This window comes from Zalophus californianus, chromosome 5 (assembly GCF_009762305.2).
Source record: "Zalophus californianus isolate mZalCal1 chromosome 5, mZalCal1.pri.v2, whole genome shotgun sequence".
In the NCBI taxonomy this organism is placed as follows: domain Eukaryota; kingdom Metazoa; phylum Chordata; class Mammalia; order Carnivora; family Otariidae; genus Zalophus; species Zalophus californianus.
Window position 1 is genome coordinate 49248820 of NC_045599.1, and position 25261 is coordinate 49274080.

Below are 25261 nucleotides of genomic sequence, written 5' to 3' on the forward strand. Positions count from 1 at the left end.
GAGGTTATGTATGAGGTTATGTATTTTGTAATTTTTGTAATCTGCTTGGAAACAAAAATGTCTCCAATATTAACTACACTGTATTGAGTACAGATTAAGTATTAGGAAGTAGCACTGGATGTTCTACATGTGTTAATTCTTTTAATTCTCAAACAATCCTGCAAGGTGGATATAATTATATTCTACATAGGAGTTCCCTGAAGTTTAGTGAGATTAGATATTTTGCCAAGACCAAACAAGAGTTACAGTCAGCATTCAAACTTAAGTCAATTTGAATCCAAAATCTATACTTTTCCCACTACTATCCTACCTTGAAATATGGGCTATATTTCTCCACAACCAAAGGAGTGTATCACCTCTTAATGACCATAAGCAAGGTCTTGAAGAAGAAAAAAATTGCAGAACAGTATGCCCCTCTAGAAACACTGACTGAGAAAATACCTAGGTACTACACAATTTATGCTTAAATTTTTGAACAGACCACAGATGACCTAGAAACCCTTCTGAGTCCATACTTTTTTTAATAGTTTTGATGTATAAGATAAAGGAGGAAATGCGATGTTTAAGATGCAAGACAAATACGACTTTCCATCCCAGCCTGAGTGAAGCTTAGGTATTTCACCAGAAGTTTTACCCTGGTTGTAGAGGTTGCTTTTGGCAACCAACTTGAAAAATGGAAACCTGAGTAATGTAGAAGGGCGCACAGTGACCCCCAAGCCCCAGGCTGAATACAAACAGCCCATTAGGGAACCCACCTCCAAATACCCATAAGCCTTAGCTGACCTATGGGTTACTTACACCCAGACACAGATACCAAAAAAAGGAAAATTCCATATATTCCCATACTTCCTCACCTTCCCTCTTTAACTGCAACCCCCACCACTGCCTCTTGGCAGACAGTCTCTGCTTTGCTGTCCTGCCCGTCTCTCCCTTGTGGTGTATTTGATAAACTTCTACCTCCTTTGTTCTGCCTTGGGTGAGTTCTTTCACTACCAGCGCTGCCAGCCTCCACCTAATCTGGTCACCCCCACACTAGTCACATTATCAAGCAGACACACAAATCACAAATAACATACAACAGGAAAAATGAGGATTTTTTTTCCCCTTTGGTTTTGGAGAGTAGCTAAGCTAAAACAGGAATTCTTTTTGGAAATGTAGAAATGTCTTTTTTTATGGCATTATGACTTCCATAAAATTCTGCTCTTCAAACCAAAGTCTCACAAGGGCCATGTCTATTATTTATTAGATTAGCTTATGATCCCAAATATTCTATTATAGTTGCTACTTTAATGGTGAGACCTAACTTCATCCAATTCTACTCTATATCTATAATAAAAGCTCCAGATTTCTCAGTAACTTCAAGATGAAAACCATTTTAATTTGTTCCTGCTATAGTTATTGTCTTTACATGCTGTTCTGTCGTGGAGACCATCATATACATGATTGTCAAAGAAAGAGTCCTTGTCTAGTTGCTTCTGAAGGCTTCTGGGGTGACCAATGATGATCTAGGGAGCAAACTGCCTAATGCATCCTAATGCAGATAATCAGCTTCAGAGTCTATCATGTGAATACCTTTGGCCTCCAGGCGGATTAAGTTGCTGTTGAGACTGGTCAAGCTAATTTTACAGCTGGATACAATTTTCTGACCTATTTTTAAATTTTTTCAAGATTGAGATTTTTTTCTTTACAAGTTGCCTCTTCTATCTCTGGGGATCTTTTTCTTTCCAACTGGGGTAAATGGAACAGGAAATAATGGGAACATTGTTCCCTTTCCACTGGAGAGCTCTTGTCTTTCTACCACTCCTCTATCCTTCAAACGCTTGTGGTGGGAATTAAATCAGCAGTGGGGACAAGGTGTGGCTGTCTTGTTTTTGTGCTAGCCACTTTTTAAGATTACTTGGCCTACAAAGTTTCTCAGTTTTAATTTTTCCTCTAACTTAAGCAAAAAGAGTACTGTCAGCCTTGCATGTTTCAATCTGATTCACCAGTGTGGAGATCCCTATAGGAGAATCAAAACTTCAAAATAGTAAAGTGTTCCTTTGCGATATATCTCTTTTTGATGTGGCTACATGACATTATGAAACTTAGAATTGATAGTGTTTTGCCTGTTTACTCACGCCTCTAAGAAACTCAGAGTAAAATGTGTGGTCCATCTTAATATGCAGAAGGAGCTTATGATACATATTTAAAGTATTGATCCCAACTGAATATTGTTTTCCTTTTCCTTGGATTTTCTAATTTATTCTGTTTTTCACTTATGCTTTTAATGAAGCTAACTCAACTCTAATCAGAGAGTAATGACTAACAATGATAAATAATTATGATATGTAAAAACATGAGAACTAAAGTGGTAATCTATAGTACTAGCTGGCCAATCACAGAAATGAGAAGGTCAAGACTGCTATACTACATGAGAAACTGACAGGCTATGAATGGGTTGTAAGATCTTAAAAGGAATGCAAGTAGCCTTATCAAAGACAAGTGGATCAGACTAACATCTCCTAGATTTTGTTTCTTTTCTTTCTTTCTTTTTTTTTTTTTTGAGAGAGAGAGAGAGTGCACGTGTGCCTGTGTGCAAGAGCTCACACGAGCGGGTGTTGGAGGTGGGGGGCTGAATGTGGGGGGAGGGGCAGAGGAGAGGGAGAGAGAGAATTTTAAGTAGGCTCTACATGGGGCTCGATCCCAAGACCCTGAGATTATGACCTGAGCCAAAATCAAGAGTCAGGCACTCAACCAACTGAGCCACCCAGGTGCCTCATAGATTTTCTATTTTTTATTATAATGTGCATTCTGAGTATAAATTAAAAGGCAGAAAGCAAACCTCCAAGATTCATAAACGGGTGCTCCTGCCATTTGACTGACTAACGTGATCTCATTCTGTGCGATGATTTGTAAATTCTTCCAGGATCATTTGCAATTATCCTTTATTCCCTATTTAAGTCTCAAGAAAAGCTCTTGGATCACAAATGACAAGCCAAAATGCTTATGAATTGTTTCCTAGTTTTAGACTGTCAAATTGATTTTAACTAAGTGTAAAAATGTCTCATATATTATTTACAGTGTCACTAAATATGATGAGCACAGTATTAAATGATGTTAAAAATGCACTAAGTTTGGAGGCTGATCTTATAAAGACAAGTGTACCCTGGAATCCCTTAAATTAACAGACACCCAGGCAATACAGGGGAAAAAAAGAACACTTAAACTATTGTACAGGGGCGCCTGGGTGGCTCAGTCGTTAAGCGTCTGCCTTCAGCTCAGGTCATGATCCAGGGTTCTGGGATCGAGCCCCGCATTGGGCTCCCTGCTCAGCAGGAAGCCTGCTTCTCCCTCTCCCACTCCCCCTGCTTGTGTTCCCTCTCTCGCTGTGTCTCCCTCTGTCAAATAAATAAATAAAATCTTGAAAATAAATAAATAAATAAATAAATAAACCATTGTACATTTAGAAAAAAGTTCCAAGGTTAATTTAAAGAATACAAACACAATAACCCTATAATACTTCCATAGTAACACCCATTCTATGCTTACTGGAACATACCAAAGTTCTTTTGCTTGCATGACTCAATCTTAACTACAATCAATTCACTCTTCATGATTTTTCATTAAATTCTCTGTCTAATATAGTCTAAACAATAGAAACTTTAGAAAAGATTTATAAAATATAGGAGTTTCTACTCTAATACATTCTTGAAAAACCTCTTTCTACAAAATTGCACAGTAAAAATAGCAGGCATATGAGAAAAATAGCATTAGAGGCAGACAAATCAAAGACAGGACACTAACAAAAACAATTAACAATTCTAATAAAATACTAGCACAGTTTAAAAAATACATGGCAAACTCCTAACAAGGGAATACTGGAGTAAACATAGGACTCTATTCACCGTCCCCTCAAAAAAGTGAAATAATTTAGAAAGGGTTGAGAAGGTTGAGTTATAGAGACAAGAGGGCAATGTACAAAGAACAGGCAGAAACATATGATAAGGAGTTCTATGACAGAGCATGAGGCCAAACTAGCAAAAAGAAGACTGTGGGATAAAGGGTCATCATATACACTACAATTTTCCTCTACCATTCAATTGTATCAATGTAGTTTGACTTTAGTCGCTACATCACTTAGTGGCAAAAAATATGGCACAAAATGACAATCACTTATGAGCTAATTTGTGTTGCAGAGGCAAAGTTGTAATAGAACAGATTATACCAAAATTTTAAATTCGCATATTTTTTCTAGATTTTTATTGAAAGAATAAAAATTTAAAATATCTCAGCAAGCCAACTCATTGCCCAGGAGAAGGAGAAGAACTCTCAGATTGGGAAGAAAATATGGTTAAATTAATGGGTCCAGCACATAGTGAATGCTCAGTAAATGTTAGCAGCAGCTACTACCACTACTACTTCTGTTGCTCCTACTTTTACTAGTAAAGTTGGAAACTAAATGAGCTCTGAGCAAACATGTGTGGCGAACTCTCCACTTTATTGCTAACAGAATTCTGATTTTTGCCCAGGAATCTACCTCTCAGGAAAGGTGACCTTAACTTCATGCTAGGGGCAAATCTGGATTAGTCTAAACCAATTATGGTAATCCCATTCTTTTTTGCCCATGACTGGTTTAAAATGGATATGTAGCCTCCAGGCCAATAAAACATGAATGAAGTCTGTCAAGGAACAAGGAAGGAGCTTTGGGAAAAGCTTTCCTTAGAGGAAGGAAAGAGACACAGTAGCAGTTTATCTGGTCTCTTCCTCTGAATACTGTCAGGGCAAAAGTACTTTAGGTGCTCCACTTACATTTTTGAGTTCCCCTTTCTCAAAGAATTTGACCTTCCGGAATTTCCCTCACTATCTTATCAGTGAGTTGCAGATTTTAAAAGTGATGTTTTAAAACATTCTTATTCAATAATTCTTGAAAAGAGTTCTGTCAGAGTAACTTACTCTATCATTACCAAAAATGGAAATATTCTACATTTGTTTCCAAAATGATCTAAGATTGATTTGTTTTGAGAATTTTATATATAATATTTAAAGTCTTCTTTATAACAATTATTTTTCTACTGCATAGCTAGACTATGTAGCTCGGTGCTGTCCGACATGGTTGCCATGAGCAACATGTAGCTATTCGAATTTAAATTAATTAAACTTAAAAGTTCTGCTTTTTGTTTACACTTTTTTTTTTTTTTTAAATAGGCCCCATGCTCCGCATGGAGCGCAACACAGAGTTTGAACTCAGGACCCTGAGATCGAAACCTGAGGTGAGATCAAGAGTCAAACACTTAACTGTCGGAGCCACCCAGGTGCCCCAACACTAGCCACATTTCAAGTGCTCAGAGCTAATTTGGCTAGTGGCCACCAGACTGGACAATGCACATGTAGAACATTTCTATCAATGAAGAAAGTTCTCTGGGACAGTGCAAGTAGGTTATGTGTTCTGAAAGTTTAAATTTTCATATATTAGATTATACTTTAAAAGTCTCCACCTTATAAACTTATGCTCAGACAGTTTTATGAACTTATTCTGAAAATAAATTTCAGTGTGGTAACTGAACTGTCTCATGTTCTGAACTAGTAAAGTCTAGATTTGTGAAAAAAATCTGTATTTCCATGATATAGTTATGTTAATTGTATCATTTGCTGAAAGCTAAAACAGAAGCCAAAGCTGATAGTAGAAATGTCAATCCACCAATAGCAAGTTCTACAGTTTGAGCATCTAAAACAAAGTTCATGGGTAAAAAGCAACAAGGCTGATATGTCTATAGTACTTTTTGTTTCTTTTTCTTTTCCTTATCATACATTATTCGTATTATAGTACCTATTCTTATTAAGGTCAAAGAATGTGCCTGCCCCTACAATTGTATAATAGAAACAAATGTGAATTGAGACATGGGTTTGACTTTCTCACACCTACCTAACATAGTCTGATGTACAGTAGATATTAATGTATTCTACCCTTAGGTAAAACCTCTATTCTGAAATTCGTGCTATTCATCCAAATCACTATCTGGCTTCATCATTCCTACTGACCTCATCATGGTCATTTTCTCTATTTATTAAAGGGTCTGGTACCTGGTTCACAGTCTCACTCTATACTCCAGGTTTTAACATCATCCTGAGTGACCTCAACATCTGCATAGAAGACTCCCCAAATTCCCTGGCCTTGAAGACCCCTGAACTCCTTCATCTCTGCCCAAGGCTAGGCATGTATTCCCTTGGCCACACTGCAGATTTGTCATCATTGAGAATAGTCTCACTTGTCATATATGAAATTCAAGTACATTGCATTCTCTGATCCCCATACCTTCTATCTCCCTCACCCTGTTTTTCCTACTACTACATTGGTTCTTCAATTTTTATGGATTTTTGAAGTTAGGTCCTTAATTTTCTCCTCTTAGCCCTCTTTAGACTGTCATTCTCAGTGCAGAATGCATGACTCAGCACTTCAGTCATTCCTACTAGTACCCTTAAATTCTTTCTGATCTGTTTATTGTTCTGTTGTAGTCTCACCTTCTCCGATCCATTCTCACATAAAGTATAAATCTGAGGTTAAGTTTTTGAATGGCGTCTTACTACCTCCAAGTAAGTATCATGCTGTTTAACCTAAAAGTCTTGCACTTAATTTTCCTTCTACCTAGAATGCTCTCATTGTCACGTTCTTCTTTTCTGGTCAGCTCCTATTTGCCCTTCATATCTTTACCTTCCTATGGGAAGAAATCCCTAAATCCTTAATTAGGCTATGTGCCCATTCTATGTGCTTTTATAGCATCCCATACTTATTCTAAGATATCATACATTTATCATGCTGAATGGTGATTTTCTGCACTTAACTGATTTTCCAGGAAATTATAAGATCCTTGAGAGCAGAAATTGTCCTTCTCACTCTAGAACAGTCTGATATACAATAGGCACTCAATGGTTTGTTGAGTGAATGAATAAATAATGCTGGTAGGTTGAAACGATCATTGTAATTGAAGCTACATGTTATTACTTTAGGATGCAAATGTAACATAGAAGTAATATGATCAATAAGCTAGAGAGTATATTATAAGTATGTATGGGGGGAAATAGAGAAGGGTAAGGAAGATTAGGAGTCTCAGGGTTGTAGGAAGTAGGGAATATTGCAATTTTAAATACGATATTCAGGCTAGGGCTCACTCAGAAGGTGACAGTTGAATAAAGGTGAGGTAAAAGAGGAAGCCATTTTGGGAGAAGAGTATATAAGGTAAAGGAAATGGGCAATGCAAAAGCCCTGAGGTGGGAGCGTGCCTGGTATGTACAAGGAAGGAGGCCCATGTGGCTGGGGCAGGGTTACTGAGGAGGAAATAGTAAGAGATTAGTTCAGAAAAGTAATAGAGGGCTAGATTGTATACTCCTTGCAGGCCTTTCTAAGGGCCCTGGATTAAAGTAAAACGGAGTCACTGAAGGGTTTTGAGTAAAGGATATAATCTGACTCACTCTGCCTCCTGTATTGAGAACTGTAGGGAGCAAGAGTAGTAATGGGAAATCCACTGAAAAAGCTCTTCAGACTAAGTCAGTGAAGAACAGAGTAGTAGCAGTGGAGGAAGTGAGAAGTAGTCAGATCTAGGATATATCTTGAAGGGAAAGCCAATGGGATTTCCTGAGGGATTAGATATGAGCTGTGAGAGAATGGAATCTAGAATGACTCAAACTGGGAGGTACAGGTAAATGGGAATGTTTTAGAGATAACATTTGGACGTGTTAAATATCCGATGTCTATTAAAAGTCTAATCAATGGTAAGATACGAGTCTGGAATCCATGAAAGAAATCTGGGCTAAAAATATAAAATTGGGCATCAAAGGACATATGAATGCTATCAAAAGCAATGAAACTGGATGAGATCCCCAAGGAAATGAATACTGGTAGTGCACAAAAGAAGGGCAAGGACTAGGTCCTGGACACTCTAAGAAGTAAGAGAAAAAGAGTAGGAACCAGCAAAGGAGAATGAGAAAAAACAAGCAGCAGTAAAAAAGGACAACCAAAAAAGTTGTATGTTATGGAAGCCTACTGACTATCAAGTAAGATGAACATACTCAGAATTGACTATTGGATTTAGCAACATGGAAGTCATCTAGCCTTTGACTTGACAAGAGCATTTTTAGTAGAATGATGGCAGCAAAAATCTGACAGGAACAGTTTTGGGGAAAAATCAAGGGAACTGGATATGGAAGTATATAACTCTTTCGAGGAATTTCATTTCAAAGGGAAGAAAAAAATGTGAAAAGAACTGGCAGGTGTTTTGTTTTTGTTTTTTTAAGATAGGAGAAATAACAATATGTTTGTATGTTTATGGAAAAATCCAGAAGAGAAGATATTAGGAAAATATCTATATATTTATGAAATAACCAAGAATTAAGGTAAGAATAGAGTTGGAGAGCATGACGGTGAGGAATACTGTGTAACAGTCTGATGACATGAAATTAAAAGGTGTGGTTTTTAAGTAGGAGGGAGGAAGAATGATCGAAAGAGGTAATGAGATATTGAAAAAAAAAAGTCAATTCACTTCCACTCATTCAAGAGCTAAGTGAGAAAACACCTTTAGAAGCCTAAAGTTTATTTTAAGTATCATTAGAGGACAGCCAGTTTCCATTAGAACAACAAAGTGAAGAGAAGGAAAATTCAGAGACATCAAGATATAAGGGCTTTTGCTGCCAATGGATCATGAATCCCTAAGGGCCCAGAAGAAAAGTTTCAGTAGCTGGGCAGAGATACAAAACAGAAGATGTGATATGCAGAACTTTATGGGATTGGATGGCAAGAGATGAGGAATGACCTGAGAATCTGGGGCTTCTTAGAGTGGCAAACATAAAATAATCTTATTTTATGGGCATAATAAGATTAATCCTGGTGGAAAGATAGTGGTGGCAAAGGTGTGAGTGTTGGGGGACCAAGTCATTTTGGGGGACCTACGACTCTCTCTTGGTACCTATTGGGGGAGATTGTATTTGCTCCTAGTGCTGGAGCTTCCCCTTGTCCCCTGTTGATGGAATTTCTGGATGTGAGGCCCGTTCCATTCACTATTAACAATTTAAAAAATTCATGTGACCTTCGTACACATGGATTTATGACCAAATAGCTTACAGTTTTAAGAATTTCCCTGCTCTAGGGGAAACGTAAGCTAATTTTTCATAGCAAAGTTTGGTTTTACTTACATCTGTGTTACAGGAGCGATATCGTTTCCTTTCCCCAAGGCAATATTTTCCACCTCCTGAAGGTCTGAAAACATATTTTGTTTAACATGTGAATATATCTGTCTACATAAAGAGTATATATATTGCTTGATGAAAACATATTAGCATTTATTTTAAGAAAATACAAAATTTGACATTTTACTAGTTATTAAAATAACAATCATGCTGGTGATTGTTAGCAATAATGATTACGGTTGTTAAACATAAAAACTAAGGCAGTTTGCTACGAATAACTTTACAAGACTCTAAGCTGTCATGATTTACATTCTTAAGAAAATGCAATTAAATAAATTTATTTTCTAATTATCATAGTAAGCAGGTACTCAGTTCAACACAATGAGTTTAAAAATCACTTACTTATAATGAAAAACCACTTGAATCATATTCAACAAAACACATAATCTGATACTATCTGTTCACCAAGTAGGAAATGTTAAGTTTACTATTTTTTCCAGACTGGAAATGACAGAATACTAAGTAAGTCTCTGGCAATAGCTTCAGTTCAAAGTAAATAATGCAGAAATGAATTTCTATCTCATTACATGAAATCTGAAAAATTACATTTAAAAACCAGATGGCTTTGCATTATATACTGTATATTACACACCAATTAATGAAAAAGTAAGATGTCCAATATTTGACTTACATAAATTAATTTTTTAAATATTTATCATTAGGAAAGCCATATGCTATTATTCGCACATGCTATTTCGAATAGAAAAAACTAACTTCTTCTTTTAAAAGAAGTCCAAGTCATTCTCTTAAGGATCTGGGTATATTACTTATTATCATAGATGTTTATATTTTTGGTTACTAATTTATAGTAGCCTGCAGTTGAGCTTAGGTAATTATTCTGGACTTGTTTGAAAAAGATCAAGTATAATTATAATTTTGGCTCACTGGTAGTCAATGGAATAATTAAAGTTACATTTTGAATATATTTTGAATGCCAGTGGATACTGATTCTAAAAAGGAAAAGGATGGCCCAGTTTAAATCAGCTTGGGAGACATGGTTTGGTCAGACAGAAACAAGGGCATGGGGATGATGGTAGCATGACTAGTTGATGAGTGGGTGACAGTTAGCTAGCTCTGTTTAGCAGAAAGATAATAATGGAAAGAAAGCTGGAGAATGGAAACACAGAACGAGTGTAAAGGGAAATAATTTCAAACTAAAAAGAGTAAAAGAGAAGAAAAGAGATGTTTAGAGGGGGAACTAAAGAGAGGGATCCCGAGTTAAAAAGAGAAAACTAAAAAATGAAAGCTGACTATCTTTTCCCCAGGAAGGGAAAAAAGCAGAAGGGATATTACAACGCAATGCTGCACCAAACACTAGTTGGGAAAGGAGGCCTGCAACCTGAGCTAGAGACAAAAAGGGGAGCACTTGATATGCAGCAGCTAAGGAGCAGTTTAGTCTCTGGGCGGACAGGAAAGTCTAACTGGGGGACTGGTCCACCTGTAATGGGCACTGGTGGGAGGGAGAAGCAATACAGCTACCAAAGAATACTGATGGGGCTGGCCTTTCACCAGGGGGACTCTGACCGGAGAAAAAGAGTGGTGGGAGAGGAACAGTCTGACCTGCATAAAATAGTCACGGGGAGAAAAGTGGTGGCAGCTCCGGAAGATGATTAATAGGGGCATGTGAATGGAAACTATTTTAACACATGGGCAGTATTCTTTTCATTGTGATTTGTGATGCGAATCAAGGCATTTCAACCCTTGAAGTGCTCTCATTGGTCCTTTTAATACTAATGTAGCAGTAATAATTTTATGTGACATGCGAAAAGATTTACGTTTCCTGGGAATAATGGTAATGTAGCTAAGAGCAGACCTGGATTCATCCATAATTCAGTAGTTTTTGGAGGGGGAAATCTATCTGATTATTGCTAGATTAAAGGTCTGGCTATACCTGGGATAGATAAACAATGCTATTCTTTTTTCTTTTTCTTTTATTTTTAGTTGCACAGTAAGGGGGAAGGAAGAAAAAGAAAGTCTGTCTAACAAGGCTCTTCCACTCTCCTGTGCCTATTGCTTGTTCAGAAGACAAACACTTGGCTCACTAGTGAAACGTTTTTACAGATAACATGTGAAACCACAGCTTTGAATCATTTCCAACTGTGTCTTTTTGTTGGCTCCGGCTTACTTTAGCTACTTACGCTGGACTGTCACAGTGTCTTAGGGATGAGGAGACGCCTCCCCCGCAGGTCCTGCTGCACTCTCCCCATAGTGACCAGGGACCCCAGCCCCCATCTATGCTCTGGGGCCAAGTGCCAAAAGGAACACAATCTCCCTGATAACACCACTGCAAGATTTCACAGAAAACACAGAATTAGCTTTTAGACAGATAGAGCTATCAGGTTAGAAATACATAAGGTCCAGCAATGACCAATTATAGGCATTAGCATTCTCCAATAGATAACAGACTGAGAGTTCTTTAACTGTGTTTAGACAATGGCAAAGGTGCATGTGATTTGCAAATTATCTTTGGCTAGGCAATGATTTATAAATCTCTAACCTTACCGAGTCCAGAAAACTTGACTTTACTTCCTTTTTTTCTTATTTCTCTTCCTCCAGAATCCTAGTATTCCTCATTAAAGAGAACTCAAGTCTTTTTTAGATATTTTAGCATTAGAATTTTTTTTCTTTATATTCCACTATTATTAGGCTCATGGAATGATAACGCAATATGGAAAGTTCCCCAGTAAGGAATTTTTATGATGGTAATTGCTTTTACTTAAAAAAAAAAAAAAAAAAAAAAAAAGCTGGTTGAGGCTACAATAGTAAAAGAATGTGTTGTGGCATTTCATCTACACGAGTCCTGCAGACATAATAAAAGTAATGCCAAGATACTAGGGACAGGGTACAAAAAACTCTTACATACACTGACTAGCCATGTGTATAGTCCCTGCATGAACATGTGTACTGGAATTCTTTCAGCTTTACTCTGCAGTAAACCAACCACACATACTGCGTGTAACTAGAGAGCCAGGAATAATTTATCGAGACACAGACATCACATAATCAGCTCATAACTCTAACATGATAAATCTTATTTGCAGAATATGGTAAAAATGAAAGCCTTTTTTTTTTTTTAAACCAAGGATTTCTAGGCTTTTACCCGTGCATTTTTCTGAATTACCAAATTTTGACAAACCATACTGATGCTGTGAAAGTCATTTGTTTATATGAATAACAATAAGAAACATTCTTAGAGTTGAATAACTGGCAGCAACGTCAGATTGTTACACAAAAATTCAACTTTATATTAAAATGCAAAGGTATTCTGATATATGATACTTAGAAAGTAATGAGTCTATTACACTACTTCCACATAGCTGGAATTCTTTCGCTTTTCATCATTTTCATGGCTACCACATCAGACAAAATAGGCAAATGGAATAGCTTCTTACCTGGTCTCTATGCCTCTACTTTTTTCTACCCTTAATCAGCCCATTCTCTAGTAAGCATTCAGAGAGCTCTTTTAAAAAAACGTATCACATCATATCACTTTTTGCTTAAGTGATTGCACTACTTTCCTACTTCCCTTAACTCTGGTCAGCGGTGGCCTTTGTGATCTGACCCCTAACTTCTTCTCCAGTCTTATTCTCCCTTGCAGATTGGTCCAGAACACTGGACTTCTTTCTTTTCCTCAATACACTAAGTTTGTTCCCTCTTTTGGGCATTTGCATTTGCTGGTCCTTCTGGGAATATTATTCTCCCAATTACTTATGTTGCTGTCTTCTCATCATTTGGTCTCAATCAAGTGTCCTTTCATCAGAAAGGTCTTTCCTTGACTACCCTTATTCTGAAGAGGGGTATCTCCCCACTCCTTCCCACCCTCCCACCTCCAACTCCAGGGTGTAATAGAGATTACATCCTCCTGTTTTAGTTCCCTCATAGCACTTACCACTATTTTAAATTACCCTGTTTATTTTTTAAATTATTTCTTTAGTATTTGTCTCTTCTCATTAGTATGTAAAACCAGGAGATGTACATATAGCTATTTATTTATTTTAAAAATTATGAACATAGCTCCCTACTCATTTTTGGTAATTCATCTTTGCTTTGAAGGGGCAAATTCAGCAACAAATCTAAGCCCACAAATAATCAAGTTATTCTAGCAAAATATATCCTGAGAGGCAAGATAGTATGATGGTTGAGAACTGAGACCTGAATAAGAACTGAGATACTGAAAAAGTAACTTGACCTATCTGCATCTGAGCTTCTTCATAAATAAAAAGGTAAATAATAATAGAGCCTATAGCATGTGAGACTAAATAAAGATAATGTGAAGAACATGGTAGAAAGTATCTGATACATAAAAAGAGTTCTGTAAATATTAGTAACCATTGGGCAAATTCTTTAATATCTCTGGATCTCCATTTTCTCATCTGTAAAATGGGAATAATAACACCATCCCTCTGGTAGGGCACATAAAGTGATTATAACAGTGGTTGTTTCATATTAGGTCTTCAATGAAATTAGCTAATATCACTGTTAAAATGGAATGCTCATAAGTAGAAATGAGGCTTATGCAATGGGAGAGATCTAAACGTGGTGTGGACAGCACTCATAACCTTCCAAAGCCCTGGAGAAAGCTAAGTTCCTGCCAGCCCCGGATGATGATGATGATACGAATTCTTGGAAGCCACACAAATTTTCCAGAATGCAGAAAGAAATCATTAAGCACCCTTAGGAAGATTTGTTTCTCTCCACAGTGAATGGTGCACGTTTATCTCTTCCTATAGTTGATGGCTCTCACCATTTTTAAATTTGTTGACAGAATTTTTAATACCCTCTATTATAAAAAATTATTTAAACTAAAAAGACAAAACCAAAAACTGTTGACCCATTTCTCCCACCCCTGGCAACCATCAAATTGTCCTCTGTATCTATGAGCCTGTTTTTTTTTTAATGCATATATATTTAATACATAGCATTATATAACAATGACTATGTTATTTAAATTTAATTAAAATGTAAAATTCAGTTCCTCAGAGCCACTAGCCACATTTCTAGGGCTGCATAGCCACATGTGCTAGTAACTACTATGGTGGACAGAGCAGATATAGAACATTTCCATCATCACAGAATGTTCTATTAGAAATGCTGAATGTCTAGAACAGTGTCTAGCATGTAGTAGATATACTACAAAAATTTATTGAATGAATGAATACATTACTTAAATTATAGAATTCTGTGTTCTATTCTGGTTACTACATGTAAGGACAGAACTAGAGATACTGGAGGGTAAACAAAAAGTCAAATTCATCTTTGTTTCCATAGTAGTTGCACTCAATTTTCAGTAGTTTTAACAACATGAAGGAATTTTTTCAGAGAAGTACTGGGTAATTAATTATCATTTGTCCTTCAAAAATTAGGCAAGAGAAAGTCAAAATTTGATTGGTTATAAGGCAGAGCATTCTGACCCCAAGTCTAATAAATGTTGAAGTAGGACATTATGAAAGATAATTAGTTTTATGAAAATTACCATGAAGAAAAAGATCATCTGTCCAAAATGGCGAACCAGAGGTAGCTGGCTGAACTGGTAATACAGTATCAACCCTGGGAGCAGGGCTACTAATAACAATGTACACTTGAGAGGGAGAGAATATTTCAGCTGCCAGGTTACAGCTTACTTAATTGATTTTGAAAACCAACCATTTGTATAATGATATCCCAATTGTGTTAGGCCTCCACCTATACAAAAGTCACAATCTGGGCCAACTAATATTTATGCCTGTGCCTATTTTCCTTTGGGAATAACTGAGCAATGTATTACTGACCAGCAATTCCTGGTTTTATTCCCTGTGGTTTCAATTAATGGCAACTAACACTTTAAAAAATTCCAAATCTTAAAATTTACCTGTTTTTCAAGTTGGAAATTTAGCATTATTGATGCCAAATAACACTAAAATTTAATTTTACATTTATTTTATATAATCACAGAGTTGCATCTAAAGCTCAGAGTGCCTTTGGAATTCATGTGGTCTAAATGCTTCATTTTTTCATAGGAGGAAACCAGAACCTTAAGGAGGCTGACTTGCCCAAAGTCACTTTGGACAGAAAAAGGATTATTTGTCTAAAATACACAGAAATCAGTGGGGAAAAAAACAACGTAGGTATAGGGTTATATATTAGAAGTATATTAGAGTATTAAAGTACACTGTACTATCTTTACTTCATAAAATACAAAATAACACTAGAGATAAAAACTCTTAGTTGCAAGTGTACAGCAACATGTTATTTCAGACCTCTGAGTATTCTTATAATTTATAGATAAAAACTTAATTTTTTGCATTTTTCAGGGGACAGAGAAATGATGAAGGCTATAAGAATACTGAAAGATGTAGGTTCCAAAGTATTTTATAATATTGTTATATATGTTTCCTAGATGCCCACAAAATGCAGGACAGCGAGAGAAGTCACATAAATTCTCTTGTTTTCTTTTTAAAACTTACTCTTAAGGTAAAAGACAAACACAATATTCAGTTTGTGGGATTCTCCTCAGTTCTCATCATCAATTAACATCTACACAGCAGTATTTCATAAGTGACTTACTAGAACCTTTCATTGCATAAATTCATGCTATTGAATTTTATCTGCTCCATGGAGTTATAACATAATAGACAATTGTATCAGAAAGTTCAAAACAAATATTAATGGTTAAAAAATGAAAAATTTTCCAAAAGTAATGTATCAGTCATTTAGCAGTTGACAAAAGATTAGAGTTTAGCTTAATAACCAGTTAACAACTTATTTAATTAGTTAACAAGTTAATTCAGTCTGTGTGTAGTCTGTGTTACAAAACCTGAGCTCTTATTGTAGCGATATCCCTGGTCCAAAGCAAGTATTTTGTTTCTTCAGATACCCTACCTAAAAGATAGGGACTAACTTTAGTTTTCAAATCCAGTGCGGTTTGGATCAGACAGCTTCGGAAATTAGTTCTATGCAGACATGCCTTCAAAGAAATTATAAATCTACCAAAGGACTTGGTTGATATTGATCTCTGGCAAAATGGTCTTTTGAGTTTTGTTTAGTGTCTCCCTGCCTTATACTTCCAGTAAAGGATCTCTTTGGAAATCTTGCTATTTCTCTGCTCTAGTGCTGGTAAGTATCTTAACGTAGTACACTGATTTTAGAGAAGAAACTTATTTAACTTAATAGTAAATGCTTTAAGAAACCTCTAGGGAACTTCATGTGGAACAAGTTGAGCTAATTTTCTAGATTATTACATTAATCAATATACACCAAGACTTTAAGTCATTAGTAATATAATTAGATTATACCAAATAAAATAACTTGAAGTATATAAAGCTGAGAATTTTGAATGTTGTATTTTCTACTTTTCTTCTTATTTTTTTTCCACCTGAAGTTGCTAACCCTGTAAAAGCTCTATTTACAGGCATAGAATTTTACTTCATTTCTTAAACTAAGTTAGTTAAATATTCAGATGGAGACCAGTTTCTAATCTTTATTCTCAAAGGTTATATCCAACCTATTGATTTTAGACTATTCTAAATATCAGTTTTGTTACTTCAGCCTAAATTTTCTGGATAAATTGGGTAAATTTGGCCTTCTTTTTCCTAATTCAGGTATGTTCAGCTAGATTCAGAGAGGTGACAGAAGTAAAACTATCACATTTCAAGAATAAAATCTCACATTGCTCATTCTTGCTTTTCACATTCCTTCTAAATAAAATAAATATGTCATTAAAACGACCTAGAAAGATGATACATTCCAGTGAGGCTTTAAAAGTTTTCTTTAAAAAAAAACTTACCCATTTAATAAACAACATCTTTTGATGTTGTTTATTTCATGATCTACATCAGGGAATTACGTTCCAACAAGATATATTACAAATCAAACAATCTAAATGAGAATTTGTCAGAATTCCACAAAGCAAAATTTCAAGATGGGTATACACAGTATTTTTAAATATATATAATATATATTTTTTAATGAGAATCATTTTAGGATGCGATTATGGTACATCTTGTACCATAGCCAGCACTTTGGGTCCAACCAGCATCAGGAATGAGAGGCCCCTAAGGAAATCCTAAGATTTTGAAGGAAGTGATCTTGGTGATTCAATATGGAACATTCTTCCCAAGTCAGAAGAGCTGAGAGTTGGCGCACGGCACTATTAAAAGCCTTATCTTTCCTCTGTGCAGGTGCAGGAATGCAAAAGCTTATTTCAGCCCAAATTCTAAATCAGAACTTGTCATCCCATGCTATTTAAATTTCTAGAGCAACTGAAAGGACTATTCTTTTTTCACTTCCTGTGTTTATAGTTTGGGACCCAGTCAAAACATATTGCATTCTACTCTTAAGTGAATTAAGATCTAGGGCTGCCAAGGTCCTATCATATATCTAGTGCTTTAAAAGGGTTTATAATAACCCTATTCTAATCCAGTCCTATTTTCCCATGCAAAGATATTAGGAATCCATGTTATGCATGTGTAGGCCTACATACTGCGCTATAATCTCTAATTGGTCTTGTAGAATCATTAAATCAATATTTTGGCAATAAACCAAGTATTGGAGACTTTTTGGTCACCATCAGAGCTTGCAAAGATTGAGTTTTGATTTTCCTCAACATCCTGTTCAGTAACAATGCCAACACTACTATCAAAGTTTTTACAGTCTAAATCTTTGTTTATTATTTTATCACGTATGGCATCCCTCTGATTCCTGTCCAAAAAGCTATTGTTGATGCCATGACTAAGGAAAGTTCTTCTGGCTGAAAGCTATATTGACTGATTTGCAGGAGTGTGACCCATGGACGCACAGTACCAGCGCGCCGTCTGGGCTCATCAAATTTCCTCCTTTGGTTAATGCTACTGTCCCTGAGCACATCCATTCAGACCATATGGTTCTTATTCAATACTTGAATGGCTTATTCAGGCAAACATCCAATGGCTGTAATAGCGATGTCAGACCCCCCAGGACTCACGCAAAGATCAGTTTTTAATTTTTTGGCCATATTTCTTACTCCATCTGCTAAATGTGCATGGACCAGTTCCCATACTTACATGGAACATTTGTGGAACTGCGCCCCCGGGCAGGGATCCCATATCTTTTGCAGCCAGAGTTTGACGAGATCATTGTGGATCCAGTCCTCTGGATATGTCTATGCTATCACTTGAGCAATATTTCTCCCCTCCCCCCACTTTTTTTTTTAAAGGATTTATTCAAAAAAACTATGAGCAGCTTTGGTTTTATCCTGCTGGCTAGACAGGATGTAGGTTTTTTTCTTGTTCCTTCTTCAGACAGTAGTTTTGAAATTCAAAGTTAAGATCAGAGGTCAGTCATGGGTATTCCATTCATGTTTCTGAGACACACAAAGTCATGCTTATACTCTCTGATGCTCGTTAGTGCCAGTTAAGACAGTCTGGTGAAGTATTTTCTGCCCACCATCATCTAAGGTTGGAAAATAATGAAATGAATGATGATGCTCTAGTAATATACACTGGCACCTTTCCTCTGAAGAAGCCCACAAAAAGCTCACTGAGATATCATCTTACTCCATCCTCACAAGATCACTACAAAATGTTGAAATAGATCTCTCTCATTTCAAAGTGGAGATTCATTACTTTGCCGGTTGTAACACAATCATATATTCTTGCCTCAATGTTCTGCCCACAGTGCTTTCTCATTGTAATTCCTGAGATAACAAATTGTTACAGGTAGATAAGTGAAAAATCCGCTTAGTATTAAAGGGTAAAATACATTGTCACCACCAATCTCAGGCTCAGTGACTTACTTTATTCCTGTGACAAGAAAAATTTGCTTTTTTCTCTGCAAATTTCCCAACTGAAGGTAAGGTAAAATCACGGGCAGTGTAGAGGGGCACGGTTTCAACTTTGGAATCAGAAAGACCTGGGCTGGAGTCTCAGCTCTGCTTTTAAATTGCAGTGTAATCTTAGGCTTTCAAGTCTTACTCTCCCCAGCTGTAAAATGGAGTTAAAACAGTACCCACCTCATAGGATTTTTGCCAATATTAAACAGAACAAATATGTGCCTGGCACAGCGTAAGTACTTTAAAAATTTTCATTATCATCATCATCATCATGGTTACTGGTAATGCCAACTACATTTTAATGCCACACAAAGTTGACTAGACCAGGTGAAATTTCTACTTTAATTGTGTCACTGGCTCTTTGCATGGCTGTTTTGGTTGGAGTAAAAAAATTTCCTTTTTTTTTTTTTTTTTGAGTTCTGGTTTAATTTCTAAATAGATATAGTCTTAAGAGAAAAATCTGCATTTGGCAACAGTAAACATGCTTCCCTTTTAAGGAAAAAAAATAACTGAAATTAACAATAAAAATTCATAAATAAATAACATGGCAAGTACAGTTGGTAAAAATAAAGAATGGCTTAGCTCCCATATCTAGTCCTTTTTATTTTTTTCTTTTAAATATGTAGGTTGATCTGGTACTTTGAAAGCCTATTCATAAATTCACTGTTAATGATAGAGATGGTTTGAGGGTCTTCTCAGAGCACTCTGCCCTTTTCCTTTCTAGAAGTCTGCATATGTATTTGTTCTTTTCATTCAGTCATTTAAAGTTTGTTAGTCACTTTCATAAAGCTATCTATTGATCGTCCATGTCTCTGAAAGCATGGTTAATATTTGCTTTGTAGATTAATCTTATTTATTTTTATTTTTTAATATTTATTTATTTATTTCTTTTAAGTAGGCTCTATGCCTAGGGTAGAGCCCTGTAGATTAATTTTAGATAGTGAAACCCAACATGTTGACTATATGAAACTACGATATTGTGAGTATGAGTGGTCTCTTGGTACACCAACTTTGCTATACTTACAAAGTTCTTAAATAGTCTTTCATGGAGCCCAAGATGTTCTGTTGAAGCATGTAAGAAGCTGAGAAGGGTCCAAGGACAGGGTAAGAAGGTAGGCAAGGAGTTCTTTTAACAAGAGTATTTCCATTTTTTCAAATGTATATTATCAGAATTCTGTAGACTTCATTTGAAGAAACTATTTAGGGATCAAAAAGTTGACAACCACTATCCAAAATTAAGAATGTGAATCTTTAGTGGTGCCTGGCTGGCTCAGTCGGAACAGCATGTCACTCTTGATCTTAGGTTCATGAGTTCGAGCCACATGTTGGGTATAGAGATTACTTAAATAAGCTCTAAAAAAAGAATGTGAATCTTTAGAAATCAAATATATTTTCGTCCCATTTTATTCACTTTCTCCTGTCTGTGCTTATTCGTGTATATGCTTAAAAGTATTATATCTCTGTTTGTTTATCAAATTTAAATTCAATACTGTTAGATTTAATATTATTGAGAGTGTTTTCTTGGTATCCCTCAAAATTGTCAGTAATTTCCAAACAAATATCACCTCTATCCCATATATGCAAATACTGTTAAGATATAACATTTGAGGGTCCTACTATTAAGCACAAATAATAAGATATTAAATATGTGTCTACCATATAAATGATTAGTGGGGTTGAGCTATGTGTTCTCAGACAGCCACCACCTGTGGTTTCCTTACTTGAAGTGATTATATAATTTATAGAATGCTAGTAGGAGGACTGTGAGAGGTTTAAAAGAATGAATTCTTTATGCTTGGGATTTAAAAATAAAGTACAATAACAAGAACCATGAGGCTTAGTGATAGTATTATTCTAGGCAAAAAGAAACTGTGGCCCATGGACTAGATCACAAGAATAATAATCAATCAAGGGCAAATAAAGAGATTCTCACTGTAACTTTCCCCCCTTACTACTATGTATTTCTTCTAAGTACAGATTGATGTAAATTGCTACTTGTCGTTGACAAGAACTGCTGACTCCAAAATAAACCTAGACTGTTGTTTCAAGAATTCAGTTCTTAATATTTTCTATTACTTCAGTGAAAAAAAAGAAAGAATTTTTTGTAGTGTGTGAAGGTCTCTGTATTTTTACTGGCTACTTACAAAGTCTCAAAAAAAAGATCCTTAATCCTTTAAAAATGACCCTATCAATTCATACATTTAGCACAATTTACCAACATTTCCAAACTCAGCATGGAAAAGCCATCAACATGGCACTAGGTCACAGGTCTTGAATGAAGCCGTCAGCAAGGATTAATAAAACTGTGACAGCTGCCCAAAAGCTTTCATTCTTTTATTTAAACATCAGATTGCAACCTGAAATGCAGTGTAATCTTTGTTGAAAGTCCCCCAACTAACGGAAGAATTCAGAACTGAGAACAGAAGACAGTAGTAGTTATTATTGTAAATTTAGCATGTAGCAACAAATTCTAGAATTCACATATATAGCAATTCCTAAAGAATTTCAGAAATAGCATAAACTATTCTTATCTGCTTGAATAATTCTTAATAATGATATTTTTCTGAAAACTAGACTGATGAAACTAAAATTATTTAGCTACAATTTCTATGCTCAGTAAAATGTTTAATTATTCCTCTACTACTAGCCCTCTTATGTTGTAATTTTAAATCAACTCTAGTTTGACTCTAGTTATAAATTATATTTGTGGGTCACATAATTTTCCTGGGAATTATTTATCAGAAAGAAACCTAGACTTACATGACTAAACAGACTATAATATATGACAACAAGATTATTGTTGGATTTTCTATACAAATATATACATATATGCACAGAAAGTTTTAACAGAGCTAGAAAATAAACCATCACTGTAATTTCCCAAACACTGCAGATGTGCAGATGTCTATATGTGCCAATTAACTCTTTAGGCTAGGTATCTACTATTTTCTCAAGTGCATTTTAAATTAGTATGCATGATTTCCTAGAGGTTGAATACCAACACCAGAAATGGATCAGTTTAGTCTACTTGTCAAATAGATAATAAATATTTTGAGCTTACCCCCTTTTCAATATTCCCAGTTTGACAGAGTGTTCCTTCAGCTGCAGGAATACTGTTGGTGACACAGCGGTTGCTTTTGCTGAGACACCAGAGCTCTCTACACACTTCCTAGGAAAGAAGGCAAAAAGCAAGTTGATCAGAAGTAGAGACTAAAATCATGTCCACTTCTTCCAAAAAATATACCTATGTTTACTCGCATTACTTTTTAAAAAGACATCCCAAGTGTTTTTCTGCTGTTGAAGCACAAAAGATGAAGATTTTGGAGGAGATTCTTATACAAGATGTGTTAACCATTTTGCAGAATCTTTTTCTTTATAATTCTTATTTTAGTGGATAAAGAATATCTTAGTTTTTTTATCAGAATCTTTAAAAAATAATGTGCAGAAATTTCACTAATGCACTGGTGCATCTGGCTGGCTCAGTTGGTAGAACACATGACTCTTGATTGTGGGGTTGTAAGTTCGAGGCCCACATTGGGTGTAGAGATTGCTTAAAGATAAAATCTTTAAACAGGAATTCTTAAAAAAAAATTTCATTACTGTAGAAGAATAGGGAGAATGGATGAATATGTAGAAAGGAAATAGGTTTATTACTCTCAAGAATATACAATTGTACCAACTTACCAATTACTAATAAAGTGTTACCAGGTGGTGACTTCCTAGACCTACTGTAATATTCAAACAAATACCATTTTAAAAAGAAAAAAAAGAGAGAGACCATGGGCAAGGGCAGGGAGTAATTTCTAAAATTCATAAAGAACAATCTAGCAATGTTATTTGCAGATCATCAGTGTAGCCCACCTGCATGAAAGGGAAATGTGGTTTTGAACAAATGCTGCTATTTATGTGTCATTTTCATAACTGATATATTTCAGATGTTGTTTGGAGTTGTCTTCACTATCATTTCTTTGAAGAAAATACTCAAATTTTTCTATTTCTTTTTATATATGATCACCGACTAGCATCATTACTGATAGTACAAGTTTTTAGTTACACTAGAACCGTTTAGTATAAAATACATATTTGCAATAAAAATATATTAATCTGGAGTGCAAAGATAAATTTATGTATAATTCACTTTTATTGCTATTATTTCCCAACTGCTCTTTTTACTCTCAAAACATCATTGTAAAAACTTATGTCATGTAAACATAATTCAGAAATGAAGTGGTAACATTTAATTCACTGGTTTACCTTTCCTACAAGTGGAAATGCCTCACAGGGTGTAACATTGAGGGGACCTCTTTGGGCGCCTCTTTAGGATTCTCCCTTCCACCAGGCACAAAAGGAGATATATAATTTCTATTATACTTTTTAAAGATTTTTTTATTTGAGAGAGAGTGCACACGCGCGCACACACACACACACACACACACATACGAGTGGAGGCAGGGAGGTGGAAGGGGCAGAGTGAGAGGGAGAAGCAACAGTTCCCTCTGAGCAGGGAGCCCCATGTGGGGACTCGATCCCAGGATCCCAGGATCACGACCTGAGCCAAAGGTAGATGCTTAACTGAAAGGCAGATGCTTAACCCAGGCACCCCTCTATTAGACTTTTAAAATACTTTTGAATAAATCTACTCTATATACTTTATTTATCTACTTTAAACTCTATTTGGAGAACTACTGAGCTAGAAGAGAGTTAAAACATTACAAAAGATAAACAACATGTACTGTAGATCATAATATAATTTTCCTGTTCTTACAACTCAATGTACTGCAAATTCTACTTTCTTCAAAGTTTCAGTTTCTGTTTTATGAGGTTATTTATACTATTTTAGTGTTCTTTTCTTATAGGAGATGGTTTCCTAATATAAGTTCCTAAATATATTATTTCAGTTTAATATTAGAAAAACAGTAGGACTAACATTTTAGGGTCTTAAAATATTGTCCCATACATCAAAAATACCCATATTCAAAGAAAAATGTGTTCACTAAAACAGAGAAACATTGCTAAAAAAAGTATCTTAAGAGATTACCAAAAAAAATTTTTATCCATAATCCTGGACTATACTCCTGATCTTTTATGATTTTTATTAGGTCTAAATCTTACTTTAGACAGAAGTCAAAGAAGCCTGAAGTTTAGATAGAACTGTGAAATGAAAATTCTATCATTCAAAGGGACAATGTTCATAGCATCTATGAGGAAAACATACTGTGAGGTCAACTTACAGAAACTCTTTTTTCCAAAAGTGCCTTGAAAATCTCTACCCAAAATGGCAAGTGCTCAAGATATTTTTTCCAAAACTTTAATCTCAAGATTCACAGTACAGCCCTTGATAGAGCCTTCTTATCCTACAGAGGATAACACATTTTGAAAGGTAGTTTCCCACTGCTAACAGGACTTTATTACCTAGTGGGCTCCTGGGGATTGGAATTTTGCTAGGGCATTAACGTCCCACGAATTACTGTTTAAAGCATGGGACTGTAAATCTATGTATAGGAAATACTCCCAAGATGTTAAACTAGTCTCAGAAAAGGCTCTGAAGAGTTTTCAAAGAGATCTTATCTACAATGTCAACTTGGATAATAAAGATCATGACATCTCAATTAAGATTTCCCAAGATAAAAAAATACTCACTTGAAAGATAAAAACTAAGAAAATTTTATTTTATACTAAGATAGCAAGAGGCACAGTTCCTGAAAGAACTTGAGAACATTTTCTTCTTATTAAAAAAGATTTTATTTATTTAATTTAGAGAAAGAGAGCGTGCACATGACTGGGCAGGGAGGCGCAGAGGGGTAGGGAGAAGGAGAAGGAGAGAATCTCAAGTGAACTCCATGCTGAGTGCAGAGCCCCACATGGGGCTCAATCTGATGACTCCGAGATCATGACCTGAGCCCAAACCAAGAGTCAGACGCTTAACTGACTGAGCCACCCAGGCGCCCAGAAAACATTTTCAGACATTTATTAATACCCTTCTTTAAACTGCTGGATCCTAGAACATGGATGATATATTTGCATAGATATATGCATAGGTATATCAGTTGCCAAATAAGGACCCTAAGGTAGGTTACAAGCTGGTTCACTAGTAAGTTAAATGCATTCTGAAATTTTTTGGCTCTTGGGGAATTTGTATAACAACCATCATAGGAAATGGATTAATATCCCTAAATAAAATAAATATGATAGAATATAGTGAGAGAGATTGATGATTTTTTTGACTACCCACCATCTTAGCTCAGAAGAACATAGTTCTCT

General features: G+C 35.7%; 1 protein-coding gene across 1 annotated transcript in view; it reads right to left on the reverse strand.

Annotated features, from left to right (window-relative positions):
- Positions 1-25261, reverse strand: part of ADAMTS6 (ADAM metallopeptidase with thrombospondin type 1 motif 6) — a 295386-nt gene that overhangs the window by 80315 nt on the left and 189810 nt on the right. Inside the window, exons 11-13 of the mRNA XM_027606633.2 lie at positions 22062-22169; positions 11355-11500; positions 9163-9226 (exon numbers count right to left, since the gene is read on the reverse strand). Of these exons, the coding sequence (XP_027462434.1) occupies positions 9163-9226; positions 11355-11500; positions 22062-22169 (318 nt within the window). The remainder of the gene's footprint in view (positions 1-9162; positions 9227-11354; positions 11501-22061; positions 22170-25261) is intronic.